Source organism: Thecamonas trahens (genome assembly GCF_000142905.1).
Source record: "Thecamonas trahens ATCC 50062 unplaced genomic scaffold supercont1.62, whole genome shotgun sequence".
Classification (NCBI taxonomy): Eukaryota; order Apusomonadida; family Apusomonadidae; genus Thecamonas; species Thecamonas trahens.
The window spans coordinates 61314-82331 of NW_013657618.1; the positions used below are offsets into that span (position 1 = coordinate 61314).

The 21018-nt window shown below is 66.3% G+C and overlaps 2 protein-coding genes across 2 annotated transcripts in view; one reads left to right on the forward strand and one right to left on the reverse strand.

The window, feature by feature from the left end:
* The first annotated feature begins 39 nt into the window (after window positions 1-39).
* AMSG_10618 (auxin transporter) lies at window positions 40-18122 on the forward strand. The gene is made up of 2 exons (XM_013897879.1): window positions 40-3493; window positions 3603-18122. Exons 1-2 carry the CDS (start codon window positions 49-51, stop codon window positions 18089-18091), a joined length of 17934 nt encoding a protein of 5977 aa, XP_013753333.1. The 5' UTR covers window positions 40-48; the 3' UTR covers window positions 18092-18122.
* Window positions 18123-18261: 139 nt separating this feature from the next.
* AMSG_12374 (uncharacterized protein) overlaps window positions 18262-21018 on the reverse strand; it is a gene marked incomplete at both ends in the record, with an annotated part of 3092 nt that continues 335 nt past the window's right edge. The window contains 2 exons of the mRNA XM_013897927.1: window positions 18262-18750; window positions 19239-20880. Coding sequence (XP_013753381.1) covers window positions 18262-18750; window positions 19239-20880 — 2131 coding nt within the window. The remainder of the gene's footprint in view (window positions 18751-19238; window positions 20881-21018) is intronic.

Genomic DNA, 21018 nt, shown 5'->3' on the forward strand with positions numbered 1-21018 from the left:
CTCCACCCCCCCCCCCCTCCACCCCCCGTCAACCATCTCCACAGGAGCATGTCGTCCGGACCCGGAGGAGACCCGGATGCCGATCTGATGCTGGCCATCGAACTGTCCAAGTCATCGTACGCCGAGGAACAGGCTAACAAGCCGTCGTCGGACGGTGGTGGCGAGAGGTCGCCGCCGCCTCCATCGCCGACGTCTGCTTCCTCGGGCAAGACTGCTGCACGCATTTCGCCGCTCTCCACTGCACTGGACGAGTTGGTGGCCTTTCTCAAAGAGGCAGACCTTCTGGCTGCGCTCGTCTGGTCGCCGCCCAAGGTCAAGGCCCACATTCATCCGCTGCTCCTGGTCATCCAGGCCACGCCCGAGCCGAACGTCGACCAGCTCGAGTACATCACGGCGCTGGTCAATCTCTTTGTCTCCTCGCTCCTTGCTGCAGACTTCTCCAAGCTCGTCCGCGGCCGCAGCGATGCCGGCCACGAGCTGCTGGCCCAGTTTGTCCGCGAGCTTGTCGCATGCCTCGCCTCGGCTGTTCTTGGCTACCTCGAGTACACCTCGTCGGACACCTTTGCCGCCTTTGCTATGACTGCCGGCGCCAACGACGCCGACCCGTTGCGTGCCCGCCTTGATTTGGCCGCTCGTGTCGCCGCCATCCGCTCGAGCCTCCTCGTCCTCCTCACCACCCTCACCTCGCCCAAGGTTGTCATTACCAAGGGCGCACTCGCCCGTCTCCGTCTCGACTTTAAGGCCCAGCCGCCGGCCTTTGACGACGCCGAGTACACCGACGCCACCGCTCCGCCGCATGTCACCCTCCTCGACCTCGACGCGTACCTTGCCGAGAGCCCACAGTCGGCCACCCGCGCAAAGTGGAAGGCACCGGCGCGCTGGAAGTCGCAGGCCTCATCCGCCGGTGATCCGGGCACAGGGGCCGAGTCGGCTACTACCGTGTCAGGCGACGCCTCCTCGGCAGCGCCTGCCAGCCCTACACTCAACAATCCGCTCGCTGCCAAGCTCGCTGCACTCGTCCGCGTCCTCCCTCCGGCACCCGAGTCTGGCCTCGCCTCGCCTCTCGCGGGCGCTGGGCAGGCCGGATCAGGGTCCTCGGCTGGCGCGGGAGTCGCAGACACTACCGAGCCGGCCGACGGTGCTGCCGCGGCTGCCGCGGCGAGCACTCCGCCGCTAACTCGCGCGCTGCTTCTCACGGAGACTGCGGCCGTAGTCTTTGGCGAGCTCCGCGGTGTTGCCCGCCTCCTCGGCATGTGTCTTGCACTCCTCTCCTCCCCGCCTCCGCTCGACGACCCGGTCGCTGCTGTTGAAGCCTCGTCGCTCGTCGACTTTGTCGTTGCCACCGTCGAGCTCGGCGGAGCCGTTCCCGACGCTTTCCGGTCGCCCGACCACGCTCTTCGGGCCGCTGCGCTTGCGCTTGCCCTCGTCGACGTCTACGAGGCCTCGCTTGCCGCCGCCGCCGCCCGCGCCGAGGTTCCGAGCTGCGACGACGCCGTTGCTGCCGACGCCGACGGCCTGGCCGCCGCCAATGCCACTGCCAGCTGGCACGGCTCGCTAGTCGCGCCCGACACACTTGCTGCCGTCCTCGACTTTGCCGCCGTCCACTGCGACTCGCGGGTCCTCGCCACCAACACAGCACTGGCCCTTGGTCTCCGGATCCTGCTCTCGGGCCCGCGCGGCGCAGGCGTGTCGCTCGCTGCGCTCGACGGACCCGCCCTTGCCGCCTGGCAAGGCCCGCGGTCGCTCTTCCTCAACGCCGAGCTCCTCCGCTACGGCACCTCGCTCATTCTTGCCGAGCTCTCGCGCCCGCCCACTGCCGCGCTCTCCATCCCGGTCTTTTCGCCGAGCGCCCCGGCCTCGGCCCTCGAGCTCCTGCCCGGCCTCACGCTGGACCTTGCCGAGGCCCACAGCCCGGCCGAGCTCACTGCCACGCTTGCGCCGCTTCTCCTCGACAGCGCGCTTGTCGTCCTGCTTCTGGCTTACGCTGCCGAGCCTACCGCGCCGAATGGCGGCGCAGATACGTCGGAAGGCGCAACCAGTTCGATGCTTGCATCTGCGGCTTCGCCCAAGACGCCTGCCTCGCAGTTGTCATCCGGCGGCCCGCCGCCGCCTCCACCACCGCCGCCGCCGCCGACCATTCCGGCCTCGCGCGTTGCCCACAAGCGTCGCGACCGCGACGACGATGATGAAGACAGCGACGACGTTGACATGTTCTTCGGCGGCCTCTTTGACGACGACTCGGAGGACCCCGCTTGTGAGGGAGAGTCCAAGGACGCGGCTGCCGCGGCGTCGGTTGCTGCGACCAGCGCGCTTGCTGCCGGTCCGCCGGCCGCGCCCGCTGTCCGCTGCCTCTTCACCTCGCGCGCCATCGCCCGGTTTGGCGACGCGCCGAGCAGGGCCTCCATGGCGGCCGCTGCCGCCGCCGATGCTGCCGTGCTCGCTCGCCACCTGCACTCGCTCCTTGTCCGTCACATCTTTGTGGCAAAGGATGCTCTCGGAGAGCTCACCCCACTCGGCCGTGCGTTGGCCTCCGCCGTTGCCGAGAACAGCGTTTTTCACAAGGCCCACCTCGACGCCATCCTCCTCGTTTGCGCCTCTTGCGCTGCGCCTGTTCCGGGCTCTGCCGTCGCTGCAACCGACGCTACTGCGGAGCAAGGCAAGGCGGGTCTGACGACTCCGCTCGTCTCGGCCGGGCCTCTGCGGACAGCGTTCCGGCTCCTCACTCAGCACGTGGTCGCGTACGGCTTCCTCACGCCGCCGCTCGTCGACGCCGCCCTCGACGCCGCAGGCCTTGCTGCCGGCATCTGGCCGCTCAACATGTCCACCGAAACCCTTGTCTTTGTCACGCGGGTCATCGTGTATGTCCTCTCGCCGCACTCGACACACGCATCCACCGCCGCAAGCCTCGCGCCTCGCGTCTGGACCTCCTTTGCCGCTTCGCTTGCCGCAGCCTCGGCTGGCGCGCTCGCGGCATCGGCGTCGGCTTGGGAGCTCCACCTGCCGCGCGAGGCTAGCCTCGTCCTTCTCCTCGTCTTTGCGCTCCTTGAGCGCGAGGAGCAGGCCAACTACCTTGGCGCGGTCGCCGATGTGGTCGTCGACCTCTCTGCTGCTTCGAACGCTGCGCCGGCGCGGGTTCTTTTCCTCGGCCACCTTGTCCAGCTGTACGAGGCCATGGCAAGCCTCGCGGCGTCGGCAAGCGCCGTAGACAAGCTGCCGTCGTGGCTCGTCGAGGTCGTGACTGGCGAGGTCCTCGGCGCCACCCCTGGCGCGCCTGCCTCGGTCGCCTGGCCTGCCCCGCTCGCCGCCCACAACGCCGACTCGCTGCAGGCTCTTGCCGATGAGCTCGACGCGGCCAACGAACTGTACCCTCCGTTTTCGGCAGTCTTCTTTGAGCTCCTCCCGCCGGCGCTCACCCGTGACCCGTCACCGCTTGCAGAGCTTCCGTCCGCCGCCTACGGTGCCGCCTCGCTCCTGACCTTCACGCTGCGCTCGAGTCGCTCCTCCTCGCTGTGCCTGCTCCTCTGGCGGCTGCTCCCTCGGCGGCCTTTTCGTCGCCGAGCACACGAGCTCACTCGCATGGCGCCTCCTCGGCCGCCTCCCAGCGCCGCCGCAAGTTCTCCTCCCGCTCCTTGCCGAGCCGGCCGCGTTTTGGGCGGACGTCCCGCGCGATCTTCGCGGCGCACACGCTCTCCGCACCCTTGCCCGCGTCATGACGCTTGACGCCGGCGTGCCCCCGGAGACAGTTGCCAACTTTGATATCACCGCCTCGCTCGACGCCCTCTTTGCGCTCTATACCTCGCTCGCCAACGCGCCGTCTGATGCGCTCGCTCCAGGTGGCTCGCGCTTTGCCCACTTTCTGGCCCTCTGGCTCGAGACCGTGCTCGGCCTCGCCGCCGGCCCGGCCCCGTCTGCTGATGCTGACGACGCCACCGCTGCTCGCGCCGCCGCCTTTCACGCGGCACTCACGTCGTACGTCGACTCGCACGCACCGCAGCTCCTCAACGCCTCGGTTTCACTCATTCAGGCCACGGCCACCGCCTCGCGCGAGCTGGTCCTCTCGGTCCTCTCCTCGCCACCGGACGCAGCCGACCTTGCCCCGGGCGTGCTCGACTCCAAGGTTCGCGCTCTCGACGCCATCATGACTCTTGGCTCGACCAAGGCCAAAGTCAAGTCGGTCATGTCACGCGCAGGCTTTCCGGATGATCTCTGCACCGCATTGAGCACCTGGTCCGACTTTCGGGGCTCGCGTCTCGCCACGCTCTCCGGCTTTGTCGACGTTGAGCTCGACGCGCCGGCGCCGGCGCCGGCTGCGTTCCAGACCCCGTCGGGCAAGGGCGTCCGCAGCACGTCGTCTGCTCCTCCCGCCTCACCGGCGCCGAGCAAGTCGAGCTCGCTGGCACCGGGCCTCCGCGCCGAGGCTCGGCCAGCCCCGTCGGACGAGAATGCCTGGGGTCTCCTTGCCCTGCCACAGCCGGCGGCCATGGCCGCCGCCGCACTCTCGGGCGCTCTCCTCCCACCGCCCACTGCCTGTGCCGCCAAGGTGGACGCAGGCCGGCTCTCGCGCCTCCTCACGGCCCTCGTCTCACTACTCAGCACTGTCACCGACGTGCTCGAGGCGACCAACGAAGCCTCGCTTGCTGAGCTCGACGTCATCGCCACTCACTTACCGGACCTGCTCCCACCGCTTCTTGACTTTGTCTTTGACTCGCGCTTCGACTTTCTCAAGCAGGGCGTCCGATCCATCATCGAGTCGCTCCTGCCGACCACCGAGCAGTTTACCAACACTGCCGACCTTTTCAAGCTCCAGCGCCTCGAGCGGCTCTTCACCGACGTGGCTGTCGCTCAGGGCGACACTGCCGCCGTGCCGGCCACGCCCGTCGCCGACACGGGCGCCTCTTGGGCTGTCCACATGCATGCCGGCGGCTCATTTGCCGCCATCGAGCCGATCATCCTCGACGCGCTCACCTACTTTGAGAAGCTCGCCAAGTGCTCGCGCGCCCGCAACGTCGGTGTCTTTTACTCGGTCATTGACGCCGAGGCCGCGACCGCGCCCGAAGGCGCCGCCCCGCGCTTCCCAGCCGGCGTCGACCTTCCGCGTGGCTCGCTCGCCCCGCTCCTCAAGCTCCTCATCCACAACACCTCGCTTGACATTAACCGCACCGCGCTGCAGTACCTGCTTCTGCTCCTCTCCCAGACCCACGGCGACCTCATCAAGGCCGACCAGCGTTCCGGAACCAAGAAGAGCAAGCTCGCCCGCCTCCGCAGTGCGTCGCCGGCCTCGTCACCGCGAAGCTCCGGCTCCGGCCCCGGATCCGGCTCCGGTCCCTCGCTCTCTGCTGATGAGCTCGCCGCGCCGGTCTATTTTGACTACGTCCTCGCCTCGCTTGCAAGCCTGGAGCCGGCAGGGCGCCGGACGTGGTTCGCAGAAAAGCTGCTTGGCACTCTAGTCGCACCTGTGGCGGCCGACGCCGAGCCGACGGTCGCAGCCCCGCCACGCGAGCTCCGCGCCCTCACCGCCCGCTTTATCCGCCGCCTCGTTCGCATGGGCTCATCCGCGGCCGCCCGCGCCGCAAGCGCCACCGAGCCCGATCCGTCGCCGACCTCGGGCACATCGCCGGCGTCGACCGTCACTAACACCGTCCAGTCGCTCCTCGACTCACATCCATCCGAAGCCGGCCAGCTCGTCTTTGACGCACTCCTCGCTTCGCTCGATGACGCCTTTTCCACCTACGCCGGGTGCGCACAAGAGTACTTTTACCTTTTGCAGGAGCTCGCTCTTGCCCAGAACCAGCTTCCGACCCTGCTCGAGGCCGTCGTTGCCCTGCTCAAGGTGTGGAACGCAGCGCCGGACCCGACGGCCGTCTTGCTCTCCACGCCGCGGCTGCAGGGCCTCGGCATGCTCCTCGACTTTGTTCGCGAACTCATGCTCCTCTGCAAGCAGCACGCGCCACTACAGTCGTCTAACATGGGCCGCTCCGTCTCGCTCGAGAACATTGCCGCTCTCGCCGCCATGCGCTCCGGTCTTGCCTCTCCCAAGACCCCGTCGAACCGCCCGCTCCCGCCCATGGCGCTCTCCACGCCAATCCGTCCGGCTCAAGACTCGGCCGCACTCGCCGCGCTCGCCGAGGCAAAGGACGGCATCCTCTCCGACCTCGCTTCGGAGCTCACCCAGGCCTCGTCGGCCGTCGCTCCCGACGCCGAAGACGCCCTGCTCGAGTACCGCATGTCACAGCTGGCCCAGCTCCGCTCCGATGTGACCGCAAGCCCGGGCAGCGGTGCCACCGACAGCTCTCGCCCCGCATCTGATGGCCCGACCCCGCTGACGTTTGGCGGCCAGTCCAAGGCCGAGCGCGAGGCGCAGGAGCTCGCGAGCCTCTGCTGCACCTTTAAGGATACCGGCACAGACTACTCGCAGCAGCATTGGTACTACTGCTACACCTGCTCGCTCGTCTACTCGGAGGGGTGCTGCTCGGTCTGCGCGCGCGTGTGCCACGACGGCCACGATCTCTCCTACGCCCGCTACTCGCGTTTCTTCTGCGACTGCGGCGCCGGCGCCGGCCGCGGCGGTGGCTGCATTGCTCTCCACCCACGCGAGTACGTCCCCGGCCTCGCCGACGCCAAGGCCAAGGCCACTGCCGGCGACGACCGCGACGACCGCGACAACGCCGAGACCGGCCCGCCGCTCACCCCATCGTCCGCCCGCTCGCCAAACAAGGACCCGTTCCGTGGCCTCGATACCTCCAAGCTCGAGGCCGAGATGGAGGCGCTCTCGCTCGCGTCGCAGATCTCACAGCACGCCCGTGAGCCGCTTGTCCGGCTCCTCAAGGACGAGGGCACTGCCTCGGTCGTCCTCCGCCTTGCCTCAGCCCTTCTTCTCGCCGCGAAGGACGCCACCGCTGCGGCTGCCGCGGCAGCCACCCAGGGCGGTGCGGGGTCGGCAGCGACCGCGTCTCACTCGGACGTCCTGCCCTCGTACCTTGAGTCGGACAAGTTCAACGCGTCCGCGTCCGTGACCAAGGCCTCGTCGTCGATCCTCTTCCAGCAGACCCACACCTCGTCGGGCACTTTTACGCCACAGTTTCAAGAGTCCGAGTCGCGCGCCACCGCCGAGCTCATCCAGCAGGCTCTCATCAAGCGCGCAGTGGTTGCTTTTGATCCTGCGAGCCGCATGGCGTACGCGGAAGGCGCTTGTGTCGTGCTTGCTGACGGCACTGCCCTTGGCTCTACAGAGTCCTCGTCGTCGCTCAACAAGTCGGCGCTCCCGCAGCTTTGCTCGACCAACCTTGAGTTTGAGCCGTTGTACATGACGTTCAACCCCGCGGCGCCGGCCTTTCTTGCCGTCGCCGGTCTTCGCAAGGCCGCAGTTGTCACCTACAACGCGTCTGGCACCGCCGTCGACATTCTGCCGATCATGCTCTCGCTTGAGCTCTTTGGCGGCTCGCTTGTCATCCTCGGCGTCCACTGGGTGCCAGGCTCGGAGACCAAGCTTGTTGTCGCCACCAACCAGTGGGTCAAGGTCTACGACCTTTCATCGGACACCTTTGCGCCCATCAACTACTTTTCCATGGATGGCATCGACAGCATTCGTGACATTACCGTGACCACGGATCCAGCGGCGGACGTCCCACTCATGTTCATCATCACTGGGCGCGGGCTCATTTTCAAGCAGCAGATTTTCGACGCTGCCGACGGCGGCGAGTACATCATCACCGACGCCGTTGCCATCGAGCCCTCGGTCCGCTCCAACAAGGGTATCGCCATCGAGTACTCAACAACGCTCCGCGTTCTCTTTGCCTCGTACGGCAACGGCTCGGCGTATGCCTACCGCCTCGACGAGTCAATGGGCATCGCCTACGAGGCCCTCGAGCTCAAGAACTCGTCGTCGTTTGACTCGCCCTCGTTCTCCTCGGGCTCGTCTAGCTCGTTCTACTCGTCCAAGAAAAAGTCGCGCTCGCTCCCGCTCAATCCGACTATCGATACCTACTCGCGCTTCATCGAGCTCCCACAGTACCGTGGCCTCGTCCTTGCCCTCTCCAAGTCGGGCTTTGTCCCGGTTGTCTTTCTCTTTGAGGGCAGCTCTGTCACATACCAGAAGCTCTCGTGCAACTCGACGTCGTACATTGTTGGCTGCGCCCCGTTGGTGCCCAAGGTCGATGACCTCTCGGCTTACGCACCCGGATTCTCCATTCTCCAGGACGACGGCACCCTCTCCATCTTTGCCCTCACCAACTCGCAGCGCTCCAAGCTCCGCGCCCTCAAGTACGGAAGCCAATCAAGCGCGAACAGCGGCTCGGGCCAGGCTGGAGGCAAGTCATCGGCCTCGGGCGAGGCCTCGAGCTCCAACTCTCGCGGCCGCATCTCGCGTGGGGAGCTGGCCATTGGCCGCCGCACGCTTCGCTCGCGCTCCAAGTCTGGGGGCAAGGGCTCGCGGAACGACAGCAGCAACAGCAGTGGCGGCGGCGATAGCGTCGACGCGGCTTCCAGCAAGTCCGGAAAGACCGTCTCGTGGAATGTTGCGACCGATGGTGGTGACTCGGGGCTCGCGCCGGCGTCGCGTCTCTCAGACGCAGCGTACGACCCAGCAAAACTCTCGGTATTTGGCGCACTCGTCGAGACTTACCGACAGGCCACCGACCGTGACGACGAAGACGATGCTGTCAGCAGCTCGGCCCGTGGCCCACAGGGCTCGGGCTCGGGCTCGGGCAAGCACTCGAGCAAGCGAGGCAAGAAGAAGACAAAGAAGGGCCCCGGGAGCTCCGGCAGCTCCGGCGGCTCGGGCACTGAAACCGACGACGACGATGCCAGCTCGTGGCCCTCGCTTCCGGCCACGTTTTTCGAGGACAAGCGCCGGGTCACGTCCAGCGTCACCTTTACCGGCGATCTTCCGTCAGGCATGTCGTCGTCCGAGGCTCATTCGCGGCTGACGTCGACCGACAACTCGCTCGTTGCACCGTCGACCACCATGCGCCTCACGGTGGCCATCAACGACTCGTCGGTGGTTCTTTGTGGTGTCCGCATTCTGCTTGGCAACTCGGACCTTGCCGCTATCCCGCAGCATGTCAAGGTCCACGGCCGGACCCTCAAGACCAAGTCTGACGTCCGCCGTTGGTACGACATTCCGTTTACCCTCGACGAGTCAGTCCAGTCCGAGTCGCAGTTTGAGATGGAGTTTGGCGCGCCGGCTTGCTCGGGCTACTCATCGGTTCATCCTGCTGTTGACCAGATCGAGGTCTACGGCCTTGCCAAGTCGGACTTTGACTATGAAGCTGCGTTGACCGCCGCCGCTGAAAAGGCCGCCGCCGCCGAGAAGGCTGCCTGCTCGGCTTCCGCCAACTCCGCCGCCGACTCGGCCGCCGCGAATGCCGGCAAGCCCGAGGTTGTCTCACAGGTCGAAACTGTTGCCCAGTCGGCTCTTGCCATCCTCTCCGAGTACTTTACGCTCGCGCTCACCTCGTCGTCGCTGCTCATGGCCGACCCGCTGCGGGCAGACATTCTGGAGCGCCTCCCCGCACTGCTTGCCGCCCACTCGACAGGCCCGCTACATGTGCCGCTCAAGGCGTTGCTGCGGGCAACGCACGGCTCAGCCGACGCCTACTACCGTTCGTCCGACCATGTCATGCTCTCCAATCTGGCGGACGAGCTGGCGGCGGCGACCGTTGCGGGCACCGCTCTACCACCGGCCGTGCTCGAGGCCCACATCAGAACACTGCGCAAGCTCTCAAACCATCGGCTCTCGAACCTCTCGCTCTTCCTCCTCCGCTCGCCCACGGTCATCGACGCCGTCTGCCACGCCTTTTGGGCTGTGGTCGACTCGGCTCCCGGCCTGGCGGCTTTCGAACTACCCGAGGATGTGGCGTCGGGCCTTGCCGAGGTTCTTTACGGCTACGCCCTGCATCTCAACGCGCTCTGCAGCGTGCCGGCCGAGGCCGTCACGGCCGTTGCACCGGCCTTTGTCCACCTGCGCAAGCTCCTGCTCACGCCCCACTCGCGAACTCTACGGGCAGTCACCGCCCGCTCGCTGGCATCGATCGGGCGGACCGCGCTTGATCCAGAGCTCGCCGCTGCTCAGGGCGATCCCAACGAGCTTTCAGTGGCGACAGCCGGTGCTGCCCTCGATGCCCTCTACCGCTCGACTGAAGGCAAAGCATGCGATGGGTGCGGGACGAGACCCATCGTCTCTGTCCGCTTCCACTGCGCACAGTGCGTCTCGTTTGACCTCTGCGCCGGCTGCGCCGCCGCCCATGCCGCGCCCAAGGGCTCGGCCGGCCCGGCCCGCACCGCGCTCGAGGCCAAGGCCGAGCTTCGTGGCCACTCATTCGACCACAACCTTGTCGAGGTGCCCATCTTTGGCGAACTCCCCACGCTCGAGAGCTTCCTCGGCAGCCTGGATGCCGAGTCGGACGCTATGGCAGGCGCCTCGCTGGCCTTTGGCACTGGCCTTGCAGCTGACCTTCCGCGCCACATTCTCACCCACCTCCTTGACTCGGTTGCCGAAGCGGTGGAGAGTGGGCTGACGACGCCGGATGCTGCACTCCGCGGCGACCAGCTAGTGCCGCTGCTGCAGGTTGTCTACGCACTCGCGTCAAACGGTCTCCGCGACGTGTGGAGCGACCTCGATGAGCTCTCGCCGGCACTCTCGCGAGAGGTCCTTGCTCACCGCATGTCGATCTTTGTCTCCAAGGTTCTCCCGCCGCAACTCGCACAGTCTGTCGACAGCCTCGCCCCGCACGAGGCCACACCGCTCGGCGAAGCTTACCTCCTCTCGATCTCGCTCGTCACGCTGCTGACCTCGGACCGTGAGACGGTGTTTGCACTCGCGGCCGAGGCTGCCAACTCGGGCTCGACCTCAAACGACGCCGAGCTGACATCCGAGCCGGTGTCCGGCGAGGCGGCGACGTCGTCATCGTCTAAGCGCGGCGGCCTGGTTGTCGACACCTCTCGCGACCAGGTCCATGTCATGGACAAGGCGCGCGAGTCCCGTCGATTCAAGGCCATGCACGACGCGCTCGACGCGCTTGTCGGAGCTGTTGCCACCTCGCCGGCGGTCACCACCGCCGTCGCTGTCCTTCGCAAGCTCCTGGAGACTCGCTTCCTCTCGCGCTCGCCGGACGCACTCGAGGCCTCGCGTGCATCGCGCGGCAGCGTGGCGCACTCGATGCCGGGCGCGCTGCTCAAGTCGGCGCCCAAGGTCGAGCCAGTGTACCCGCTCTCGCCGTTCTTTGCTGAGGACTTTGTGGCGAGCAGGTGCAAGTCAGGCAAGGCTGATGCGCTCTTTGCCGACTTTTCTGACCTTCTTGCTCGCGGCCTTCTCAAGTTCCTCGGCTCACTCTTCCCGATTCGCGACCCAGGCGTTCCCGAGACCAAAGTCGACGAAGCCGGCAAGGGCGAGGGCGAGGGCGAGGGCGAGGGCAAGGGCAAGGATGATGCTGAATCCGAAGCCAGCGCCGAGGCCGAGGCCGAGCCGGTCACCCGCGACGCGGTCGCAGCCGAGTTTACGCAGGCCTTTGCAGGCTTTGTGTGGGACGAGGTGACACTCGAGCCAAGCTCACCAGTGGTTGCTGCGCTTGCGGAAGCCGACGTCCTCGACCTGCTCTGCGCCTATGTGGAGACGCCGCAGACCGCGTTTGCGCGGATGGATGCCAAAATGGTGCTTCTCTCCGTGGCCGGTTCGATCAAGACTCTTTACCAGCTCCGCGACCGGTATGCGCTGCAGCAGGCCGAGGCAGCGCTCGACGCGCTTGCTGCGGCCTCGCACAACTTTGACGACGAGCTGCCGTACGATGCGACAGTCACCTTTATCCAGACGACCAAGGCCATGCTCGCCATTGCCGCGGCGCGGCCGGCCAACTGGCAGGCGTACACGGCGTCGCGACCGGCACTGCTGGCCCGGCTACTGGGCGTGGTGCCCAAGGTGCCGCACGAGACATGGGAGACTCTGCTCCAGTTGGCTGTCCTTGCCCTTGTCTCGCTCCCGCTGCTGGAGGCGCTGAAGGCCAAGGCAGCCGCAGCGGGCGGAAGTGACGTCGACGAGAGTGATGGCGATGCGGCGCTGGGCGACTTTGACCTCTACGCACCGGCTGGCCTCACCACCGAGAGCCTGACCGGACTTGGTCGCACAGCGCTCAAGGCGTGGCAGGCGAGCACCACGAGCGCTAAGCCTGGCGACGGGCTCAACGTCTCGGTCTTGGTGCCTACCGCCGAGGGCATTCCTGTTGTTCCGCTTCCGCGTGGCGCGCTGCTCGCACTCGATGGGGTGCAGGACGAGGTCTCTGACCTTGTCGACGCGCTCCTCCTGCATACCAACCAGGGGAGCATCCGCGCACACGCGCGCAACTTTTTGCACTGGCTCTGGCACTCGGCGTCGGACGAGCAGCGACTGGCGCTGTTTGAGACACTGGCGGCCAAGCTGCAGTTTGTCTCGGCGTACGGCCGGAATGGGCTCGAGTACACCGAGCTCATGACGTTTGTCATCGGCGAGCTCGAGCTCGATGCCGAGGCCACGGCGAGGCCCGGGGCGCTTGTGCCGTCGCAAACGTCGATGGAGTGCTTGTACGACGCGCTCATGTCTGGCCTCTCGGTGCAGAACGCGCTTGTTGCAGACCATCCCAACTCGCACATGTACCGCACGCTCTCTTCGCTTGTCGACTTTGACGGCTACTATCTCGAGGCCGACCCGTGCCTGGTGTGCAATGACCCAGAGGCACCGTTCTCAGGCGTTGCGCTCGACGACCTCAAGGCCGAGAGCAAGTCGACCGACTCGACGGTGGTGGTCCGGTTTGAGCGGTCGATGGACATTTCGTTTGTGGCTGTCCGCATTGGCGAAGGCCGGCAGTCGGGCAAGTCTGTGGCGCTCATCAAGCTCTACTACAACAACAAGCCAGCGGACATGATGGAGCTCAAGAACAACGAGTCGCTTTGGACGTCTACGCTCTCGATCAAGGTCCCTCGCGGAGCGTCGGAGGCCAAGGTCGAGCTCCCTATTCCGGTCACGGCGCTCAACTTTAAGCTCGAGTACGCCGAGCTGTACGACAATGTTCGTGCGCTCGCAAACGAGCGGCTGATGTGCCCGCGGTGCTCGCGGCCAGTGAGCGACCGGCACGGCGTGTGCTCCAATTGCCACGAAAACGCGTACCAGTGCCGGCAGTGCCGCAACATCAACTACGAGAACCTCGAGGCCTTTCTCTGCAACGAGTGTGGCTACTGCCGCTACGGCCGCTTTGACTTTATGTTCCTTGCGAGGCAGAGTTTCTCGGCTGACAAGATTGTCGACGACGACGACTACCGCAAGGCGCTGGAGACCATCGACCGCGAATCGGCCAACGCGCATCGGCGGTACAAGCAGATGCTCGAGCTCAAGGCACCGATGGCTTCGCTGGCGCAGGCCATTCCCGACCCGTCGCTCTCGGCTGCCGACGTCCTGCGCCCGCTCGTGGGCTCATCGGTTGCTGCACATCTGCCGTCGAGCATCACGAGCTCGGAGAGCAAAAAAAGCCCTGGTGTTAACTCGAAGATCTCGGCGCTCGCAGAGATGTACGGCAAGTCGTGCAAGTCGGCGTTCAACTCGCTCTCGCACTCGGTGCAAACGCTGCTGGGCACGCGACGCGAGCTGGTGGCGTACCTCAAGCGGAGTGCAAGCGGGCGGAGCGGCGCCAGCCGCAAGTCGCACAGCGTCCAGCTCCGCTGCACCAACGAGTGCTTTGGCTGTGGCAACGCGTTTGTGTCCAACGCGCTTGCGCTGCTCGAGGAGCTGGCGACTAAGAAGTCGGCGCGGTCAGCCCTCGTCGCCCGCGGCGTCATCCAGGAGCTGGTGGGCAACAACCTGCACCAGGGCTCAGCCGATGCCCGTGGCGATGCCCGCCGCGTTCTCACTGCGTACGTGCAGGACAACGAGGAGGGCACGGCCCTTGTCAACGATCTCCTCCGCAACAAGCTCAACTTTGTCCTCTCGTCGCACCGGGCTCTCGACGTGGCGGCGGTGATCAAGAACGAGATGCAACTCCTCCGCGATGTGTGTCTGTTGGAGGACTCGTGCTGGGAGTCGCGGCTGCGGCTGACAATGGAGACATTCTTCTCGGCGGTCAAGGTGGGTGCCTCGTCGCCGATCCTCACCCAGTCGATCATCCTGCCGTGCCTCCGCATCGTTGTTGCGCTCTGCTCCGAGCCTGGCGCCGCAAGCGAGGCTGGGAGCGACGAGGCTGGTACGAGCGCCCGGGACAAGTCACCGGCGCCGTCACAGGCTGCTGCGCTTGACGGCTCGAATCAGAACCTCGATCTCGACGCGTTCATGGTGGAGCAAATCTTGACCTCCACGCCCGATTTGAATCCCGACGACTTGCCGCCGGAGATCCGAAGGAGTGTGATGCGGCTGATGGCGAGGCGGGGCTTGTCTGGCCGTGACGCCGCCGGCGGAAGTGAGCCGACGAGCGAGGTCGAGGCCGAGGCTGAAGCTGAGGCCGAGACCGGAGGTGACGAGGTTACCGAGCTCGCGACGACAACTGCGGCTGTCGAGGGTGCGCCGCGAGTGTCGTACGGCGCGTGGGCTAGCGGGAGCGAGGACTACAGCTCGTGGCGCGAGGGCTTGGCGAGCGAGGGAAGGCGCGAGCGTGCGATGGGCAAGACAAGCGTGCGTGCGCGGTACCTCGCGGAAAAGTACGTAAGCAAGTGGCGGGCAGCGATGGGCCGCCCGCCTGTTGTCTCGCCGCTTGCGGCTTTTGCGGAGCAGTCATGGGTGGCGACGCTCCTCCTCTCGCCGTGCTCTGTTGAGGTGCGGGCCGAGACTGTGCGGCTGATCAACTCGCTCTGCGCCGAGTCTGAGGACCGGACGTTCCGGTTCCTCGACTTTGCGACCAACTTGCTCGGCGAGGCCGGGCGTGCGGGCGACGCGTCAAAGGAGCTCTTTGGGCTCGTGGAGGCGCTGGTCAATTCGGAGGCGCAAATTTGCTACCTGACGGCGCGCGGGTTCCTCTCCAAGCTCGCGCAGTTTATTGTGGATGAGGTTGAGCGGATCCGATCGCTGGAGACGCAGCTCACGACGGACATTGCACAGGGCTATGTGCTCAAGTTCCTAACGAACCTGCTTGTGCGGTTTGTGGCTGTGGCACCTGTGCGGGCGCGGTTCAAGAGCGAGCAGCTCATTGTGCATGTGCTCGACGCATTCCTATCTCTCCGCGGGCTCATTGTGCAGAAGACCAAGCTGACGGAGGACGCTGCGGTGCAGCTGCAGAAGCTCATTGGCGACCTCAACGCGGAGAGCGAGGCCGACACGGTCAACTACATGGTGGCATGCATCAAGGCACTCGACAACCACGGCGAGGGACGGACGCCAATCTTCATCTTTGAGCAGCTGTGCTCGATTGTGTGCCCGGAGAAGGTTGAGCCTGAGGTGTTTGTCAACCTCAAGAAGAGTCGGACGCAGGAAGAGTTTATTCGCGGTTCGATGAACAAGAACCCGTACTCGTCGAACGAGGTTGGGCCGCTCATGCGCGACGTGAAGAACAAGATCTGCCGTGACCTCGAGCTGTACGGACTCATCGATGACGATAACGGGATGGAGCTGCTTGTGCGGAACCGCAACGCGCGCGAGCCCAAGGTCTCTATCATCTCGCTCTCGCTCCCGGTGACGGTGGTGTACGAAAAGGTGTGGCAGACGACGTCGTCGGACGGAACGGGATCGACAGACCCAATGGAGGTGACGTTCCGGCTGCAGGGACTCGACGGCGAGGCGACGGAGCCGATGATTGACGAGCTCGAGGAGGAAGAGACCGAGGAGGTCGATCCGGAGGTGGAGCACGCGCTGACGGGCATCTTTGCCTCGTGCGGCGGCATTGCAGCGATGGTGTCGCGAATTGCGGCGATCTCGGAATTTGACGCGGCGCGCGAAGAGGCTGCGCTTGTGCTGCGGCTGCTGGGGACGGCGTGCAAGATTGCTGTCAATCGCAAGGCCATGCTGGAGTTGAATGCGGTGCCGACACTGCTGGACAAGCTCATGATCACGTTCCCGCAGGAGGAGCAGGTCGACATTGCCGAGGGCCTCCTCCTTGTGCTAGAAAAGGTGGTGCTCGAGGCTGCGAGCTCCGAGGCCGCGAGCGGGCGCGAGGCTGTGTCGGACGAGGAGGTGTGCCGGCAAGTCGGGATGTTCCTGGACAAGCTGGCGTCGCCGCTGGTGCGGAAGAACAAGGCGCTGGTCAAGTCGATGACACGGATCTTGCCGTTCCTGACGCTCGGCTCGCGGCCGGGCATGGAGCGGCTTGCCGAGTTCTTTGGGCCCGTGTGTGACTTTGAGGCCTTTGACGCTGCGCCCGACGACGCGCTCAAGGTTCTGTACCTCGAGTCTTTTATTGCCTTTGCGCACGCGATTCCGGCCGACGCCGGCGGAGCGAGCCTCAAGGATCTGCTTCTCGACGCCGGGCTAGTGGGCAAGGCGACGGCGTATCTGTCGAGCACGTTCCCGCTGAGCAAGAAGCAGCGAGCCAAGGTGCTTGTCAAGACGCCGAAGAAGTGGGCGGGCTCGCTGGAGAAGCCCGGGGTGCCGTACGCGCTGCGGGCGCTGACCGGGCTTGTGGCGCGCCACGCGCCGTCGCAGGCTGCGCTGGCGGAAAACGACTTGCTCAAGGTGATCCGGCTGCTGGAGGAAGTCTCGCTGGCAGAGCTCAACATCGGGTCGATGGCGGAGGATCTGCTGCGGGCTGCCGGTGAGGAGAACGAGGCGATGGCTGAAGCGATCGAGTCGTTGCGCGAGGCATCGCGGAAGGAGAAGGCGGCCAAGGCACTGGCGCACAAGATCAAAACGCTGCGCAAGGCCGGGTTCAACGTCGACGACGAAGGCAACGTGATCAAGGCCAAGGCCGGTGACAAGTCGTCGGGCATCAACCTCGCTGAAGTGGAGGAGGAGACCGGCGACGCGTGCATGATTTGCCGCGAAGGGTACAAGTTCCGACCGGACGACGTGCTGGGGTTCTACGTGTACACCACCCGGCACGAGATGCGTGCGCTCGACGATACAGCATCGCGAAGTGAGCGCGGGTACTCGACGGTGACACAATTCAACGTGGTCCACTTTACCTGCCACCAAAAGGCGGCCGAGGCCGACCGCAAGGGCAAGAGCGCCAAGGAGGAATGGGAGGGCGCTGCGCTGCGCAACAACCACTCGCGATGCAACAACATCCATCCGATGTACGGCAAGTCGACGCAGCAGTCGTCGTACCTGACGTACATGGAGCAGTTCTGGAACCAGCTGCACTCGAGCATGGGCCGCGTGGACATGCCGCGGATGCGGGCGCTGGCGCACGATGTGCGGATCCTGCTGCTGCACTACGCTGACCAGGACTCGTTTGTCGACTATGGTGGGCGCGAGTCGAACATCAAGGCGCTACCGCACGTCCTGCAGCACGGGCTTATGGTTCTCGACGTGGCATCGGGCTCGAGCTCGAGCTCGAGCTCGGGCTCGGGCTCTGGAGCCAGTTCGCGGGCGGCGTTTGCGTCTGCGCTTGAGGCGTGGTTCAACACGCCGGTGGGCGAGTGGGCAGGTGCGGCCAAGAACGTTGACAACGCCGGGTTTATGCTTGTGGCCTCACTCTGGCTCTTGCCGCGCGACGTTTGGGCTGCGGCCCGAGTGGCATTCCTCAAACGGACGGTGGTGTGGGGCGCCCTGCGGGCCAGCGCACGGGCCGAGGCCGGACCCAGCGGCGAGGCGGAAGCGGGAGAAGCATCGCGCTACGCTAAGCTCGCGCCGGCGCTCGCGCTCTTTGCCATGGTCGACAAGATGCACGAGGTGTTCAAGCGCGACGCCCGGCCGTCGCCCGGCTCGGCTGTGTCTGCAGCGGCTTCTGCGGCGGCAGTGGCCGGCACCAAAGAGGCGCCCAGTCTGACCGTGGGGAGCCGGACAACGGCAGCGTGGATCAAGTCGTTTGGTGCGGCGCTCCGCAAGCCGTCGCAGGCGCTGGAGGAGATGTCGCTCGAGATCCTGGACTTTGTGGTCCGCGAGGTTGGTGGCGTCGACTCGGTGGCAGCATGGGCCGGCGTCGTTGGCGTTGGTGACGTCGACGACACGTGGGTGGCGGACGTGCTCGCAGCAGCTGACGTCGAGCTCTGAGCCAAATGCGGTAAACAGTTGTAAGTGTGGATGGTGGTATGTGGATTCAATGGGCCAAGTGCGATCGGGCGTGACGGGTAGGGTAGGGGTGGGTGGGGCGGCGGATAGGGGAGAGGAAGAGCCGGAGGCACGGGCGCGGAGCGGGATAGACAGACGCGCTTGCTCGCCTCTCAGTCGAAGCGCGAGGCCTTGGGCACGTAGGCGACCGGGTCGGGCTTGGAGGCCGTGCGCTCGCGCGAGGCGCGGGAGCGCGGGACGCGGAAGGAGCGGCACTTTGCGCGAAAGGCGTCGAGCGAGCGGCGCTGGGTGATGTCCTCGACATCGTCCTCGGTGTAGAGGGCGTCGAGCTTCCAGCGGATGGAGGAGATGTCCTCGGCAAGGTCCGGGTCGTCCGGGTAGGCCTCGAGCTCCTTGTTGAGGGCGGCCATTTCGGCCTTGAGCTCGCCGAGGCAGCCGTCGATCTTGGAGCGGCGCAGGTCATACAGCTCTTTCAGCGAGTTGTAGACCTTGCGGCAGGCGTCGTCGGTGGGCTCGGAGGCGCCAACCGAGAGGTCGTTGAGGGTGTTGGTGATGAGGTCGTCCGTCCGCCGCATCTGCACCAGTGTGGCCTTGAACAGCGTAAAGTCAAAGCACGAGACCGCGTTGAGGGCCGTAGCCGACTCGCGCGGATCGACAGCCATGGTAGCGTAGTAGGAGGGGAGGCTGTGGGCGGGTGAGGGGAGGGTGAGGGGTGTGTGGGGTGTGTGGGGGGTGTGGGGGTGGACGCGTCAGTGGGTGGGGATCGGGGACGGGGTGAGGGGGCCGAGGGGGGGGGGGGGGGCGTACTAAGGGTGTAGTGCGTGTGTGTGTACGCGTGTGTGTATATGCGTGCGTGTGTGTGTATGTGTGTGTGAGAGAGTGTGCGTGTGTGGAAATGGGTGCACGAGTGGGGTGGGGATGCCAGTGAGTGGAGGGGGAGGGGAGGGGAGGGGAGGGGGGCGATGGCATGGTCGTCGTGTGGGTTTGGGGGGAAAGGGGGGGGGGGAGGGGGGCGGAGGGGGGGAGGGGGCGGAGGTCATCAGATCAATGGTATTGGATTGCGATGGTGGCGGCGGGAGGAAGACGGCTAATCGTCGGTGTTGGTGGTGGTCATGGTGGCGGCGGGGACGGCCGGGGCGGCGGCGATGGCGGCGTCGGCGCGGGCGAGGGCGTTCTCGCGGTAGAAGATGACCTCTTGCCAACCGCGGCGGGCGAGCTCGACGGCCTCGCGCTGGTTGGCAGCAGCACCGACAAAGCGCCCAGTGGCATCGTAACCCCAAAAGTGGCCGGCGCACACCTCCTGGATCATCTTCTCCTTGGTCTCGACCACGGCGCGCATCTCGGCGAGCTCGGCCTCGGTGTCAGCGCGGGCCGAGGCGAGTGAGGCCTGGGTCGAGGCGAGGGCGAGTTCGGCAGCCTCGCGCGCGGCGGCTTGCTCCTCGCCGTACGCGGTGGCGTCAGCGAGCGAGGTCCGGGTCGCCTCCAGATCGTTGCGCAGCGTGCGCGCCTCGTCGCCCAGAGCGGTCTCGGCCGACTGCGCGTTGGCGAGGCGGGTGGTGATGTCGAGGAGACGGTCCTTGAGCGAGGCCAGCTCGGCGCGCGCGGTGTCGTTGTCGGCGGACTTGGCTGCTGCATCGGCGCGGGCAGACTCAAGGTCGGCCTCGAGGCCGGCGATGCGAGACGACGACGTGGCGGCGGCGTCGGCGGCGGAGGTCTGAGCAGTCGCCAGCGCGTCAGTTAGCTGTGCCACCTGAGCCGATGCGTCGGCAGTGGCGGCAGTCTGCTCGGCTAGCGCCGCCTCGAGGTCGGCGATGCGGGCCGCAGCGGCAGCGGCAGCGGCGGCCGACTCTTCCTCGAGCGTGGCAGCCTTGCCACGAAGCGCATCAAGCTGCTCGTCGCGGGTGGCAATCTGTGTCGAGTACGCAGTGGCCTCGGCGGCGGCAGCGAGGCGCAGCTTCTCCAGCTGGCTCTCGAGACCGCTTGTCTTGGACTTGCTCGCCTCGAGCGCCTCGCGGGTGAGGGCGAGCGCGTCGGACGCCGAGGCTGCGGTCGCCTGCAGCGCGGCCACCTGAGTCGCGTGTGTCTCGACGAGCGTGGCGTTGGTGGCTCTGAGTGCGGAGATCTCGTCGCGCAGAGCAGCGGCAGCGCCGTCAGATTGCGGAGGACGGGTCCCGGCAGCGACAGCGGCAGCGGAAGCGGCATGCGGTAGCTCGGCGGCGGCGCGGTTGTCGCCCGCCACAGGTGCATCTGGATCAGCAGCCTCTGCCGGGGCCGCATCGGCATCGTTTGCCGGCTCGCCATCGAGCGAGTCGCTTTCCACCTCGCCGCCGTCTGCCGCTAGCACGGTATCTGCCCCCGGCGAAGGATCCGATCCCAGGCCCGGGAGGGCCTCAGCCGAAGCAGGGGCAATCACGTCTGCGGGACCGGCTGCGGCATCATCCGTTGCGGCGGCGTCGTTATCTGTGGCGGCGTCTTCCATTGCGGCGGCATCGGTATTTGCGGCTGCGGCATCGGTGGCTGTGGCGGCGGCAGCATCGTCCATCGCGGGGGCGGCATCGTCCACTACGGCGGCATCGCCTGCCGATGGCATGGCGTCGTCGTCCGCAGGATGAGGATGAGGAGCATGGGCATGGTCACCATGGGTATGGGGCGAGGAGAGTGCGTCGGATGCGGATGCGCTGGCACAGTCTGCCGACGAGACGGAGAAGGCCGAGACCGAGGCAGGCGACGACGACGACGAGGCTGCTGACGGGCCCGAGCCCGAGCCTGTGCTTGCGCCAGTGCCTGTGCCTGAGGTGGCCGACGACATGGTGGCCAGGGGAGGGGAGGGGAGGGGATGGGTGGGGAGGGGTGGGTGGGAGGGATGGGAGGGAGTGGGAGGGTGGGAGGGTGGGAGGTGGGAGGTGGGA

Bases quoted from the DNA above. Each gene is read 5' to 3' on its own strand.
- AMSG_10618 (XM_013897879.1), top strand. From the start codon at position 49: ATGTCGTCCGGACCCGGAGGAGACCCGGATGCCGATCTGATGCTGGCC. The intron at 3,494-3,602 runs GTCGCTCCTCCT...GCCGCCTCCCAG, and splicing joins GACCTTCACGCTGCGCTCGA to CGCCGCCGCAAGTTCTCCTC.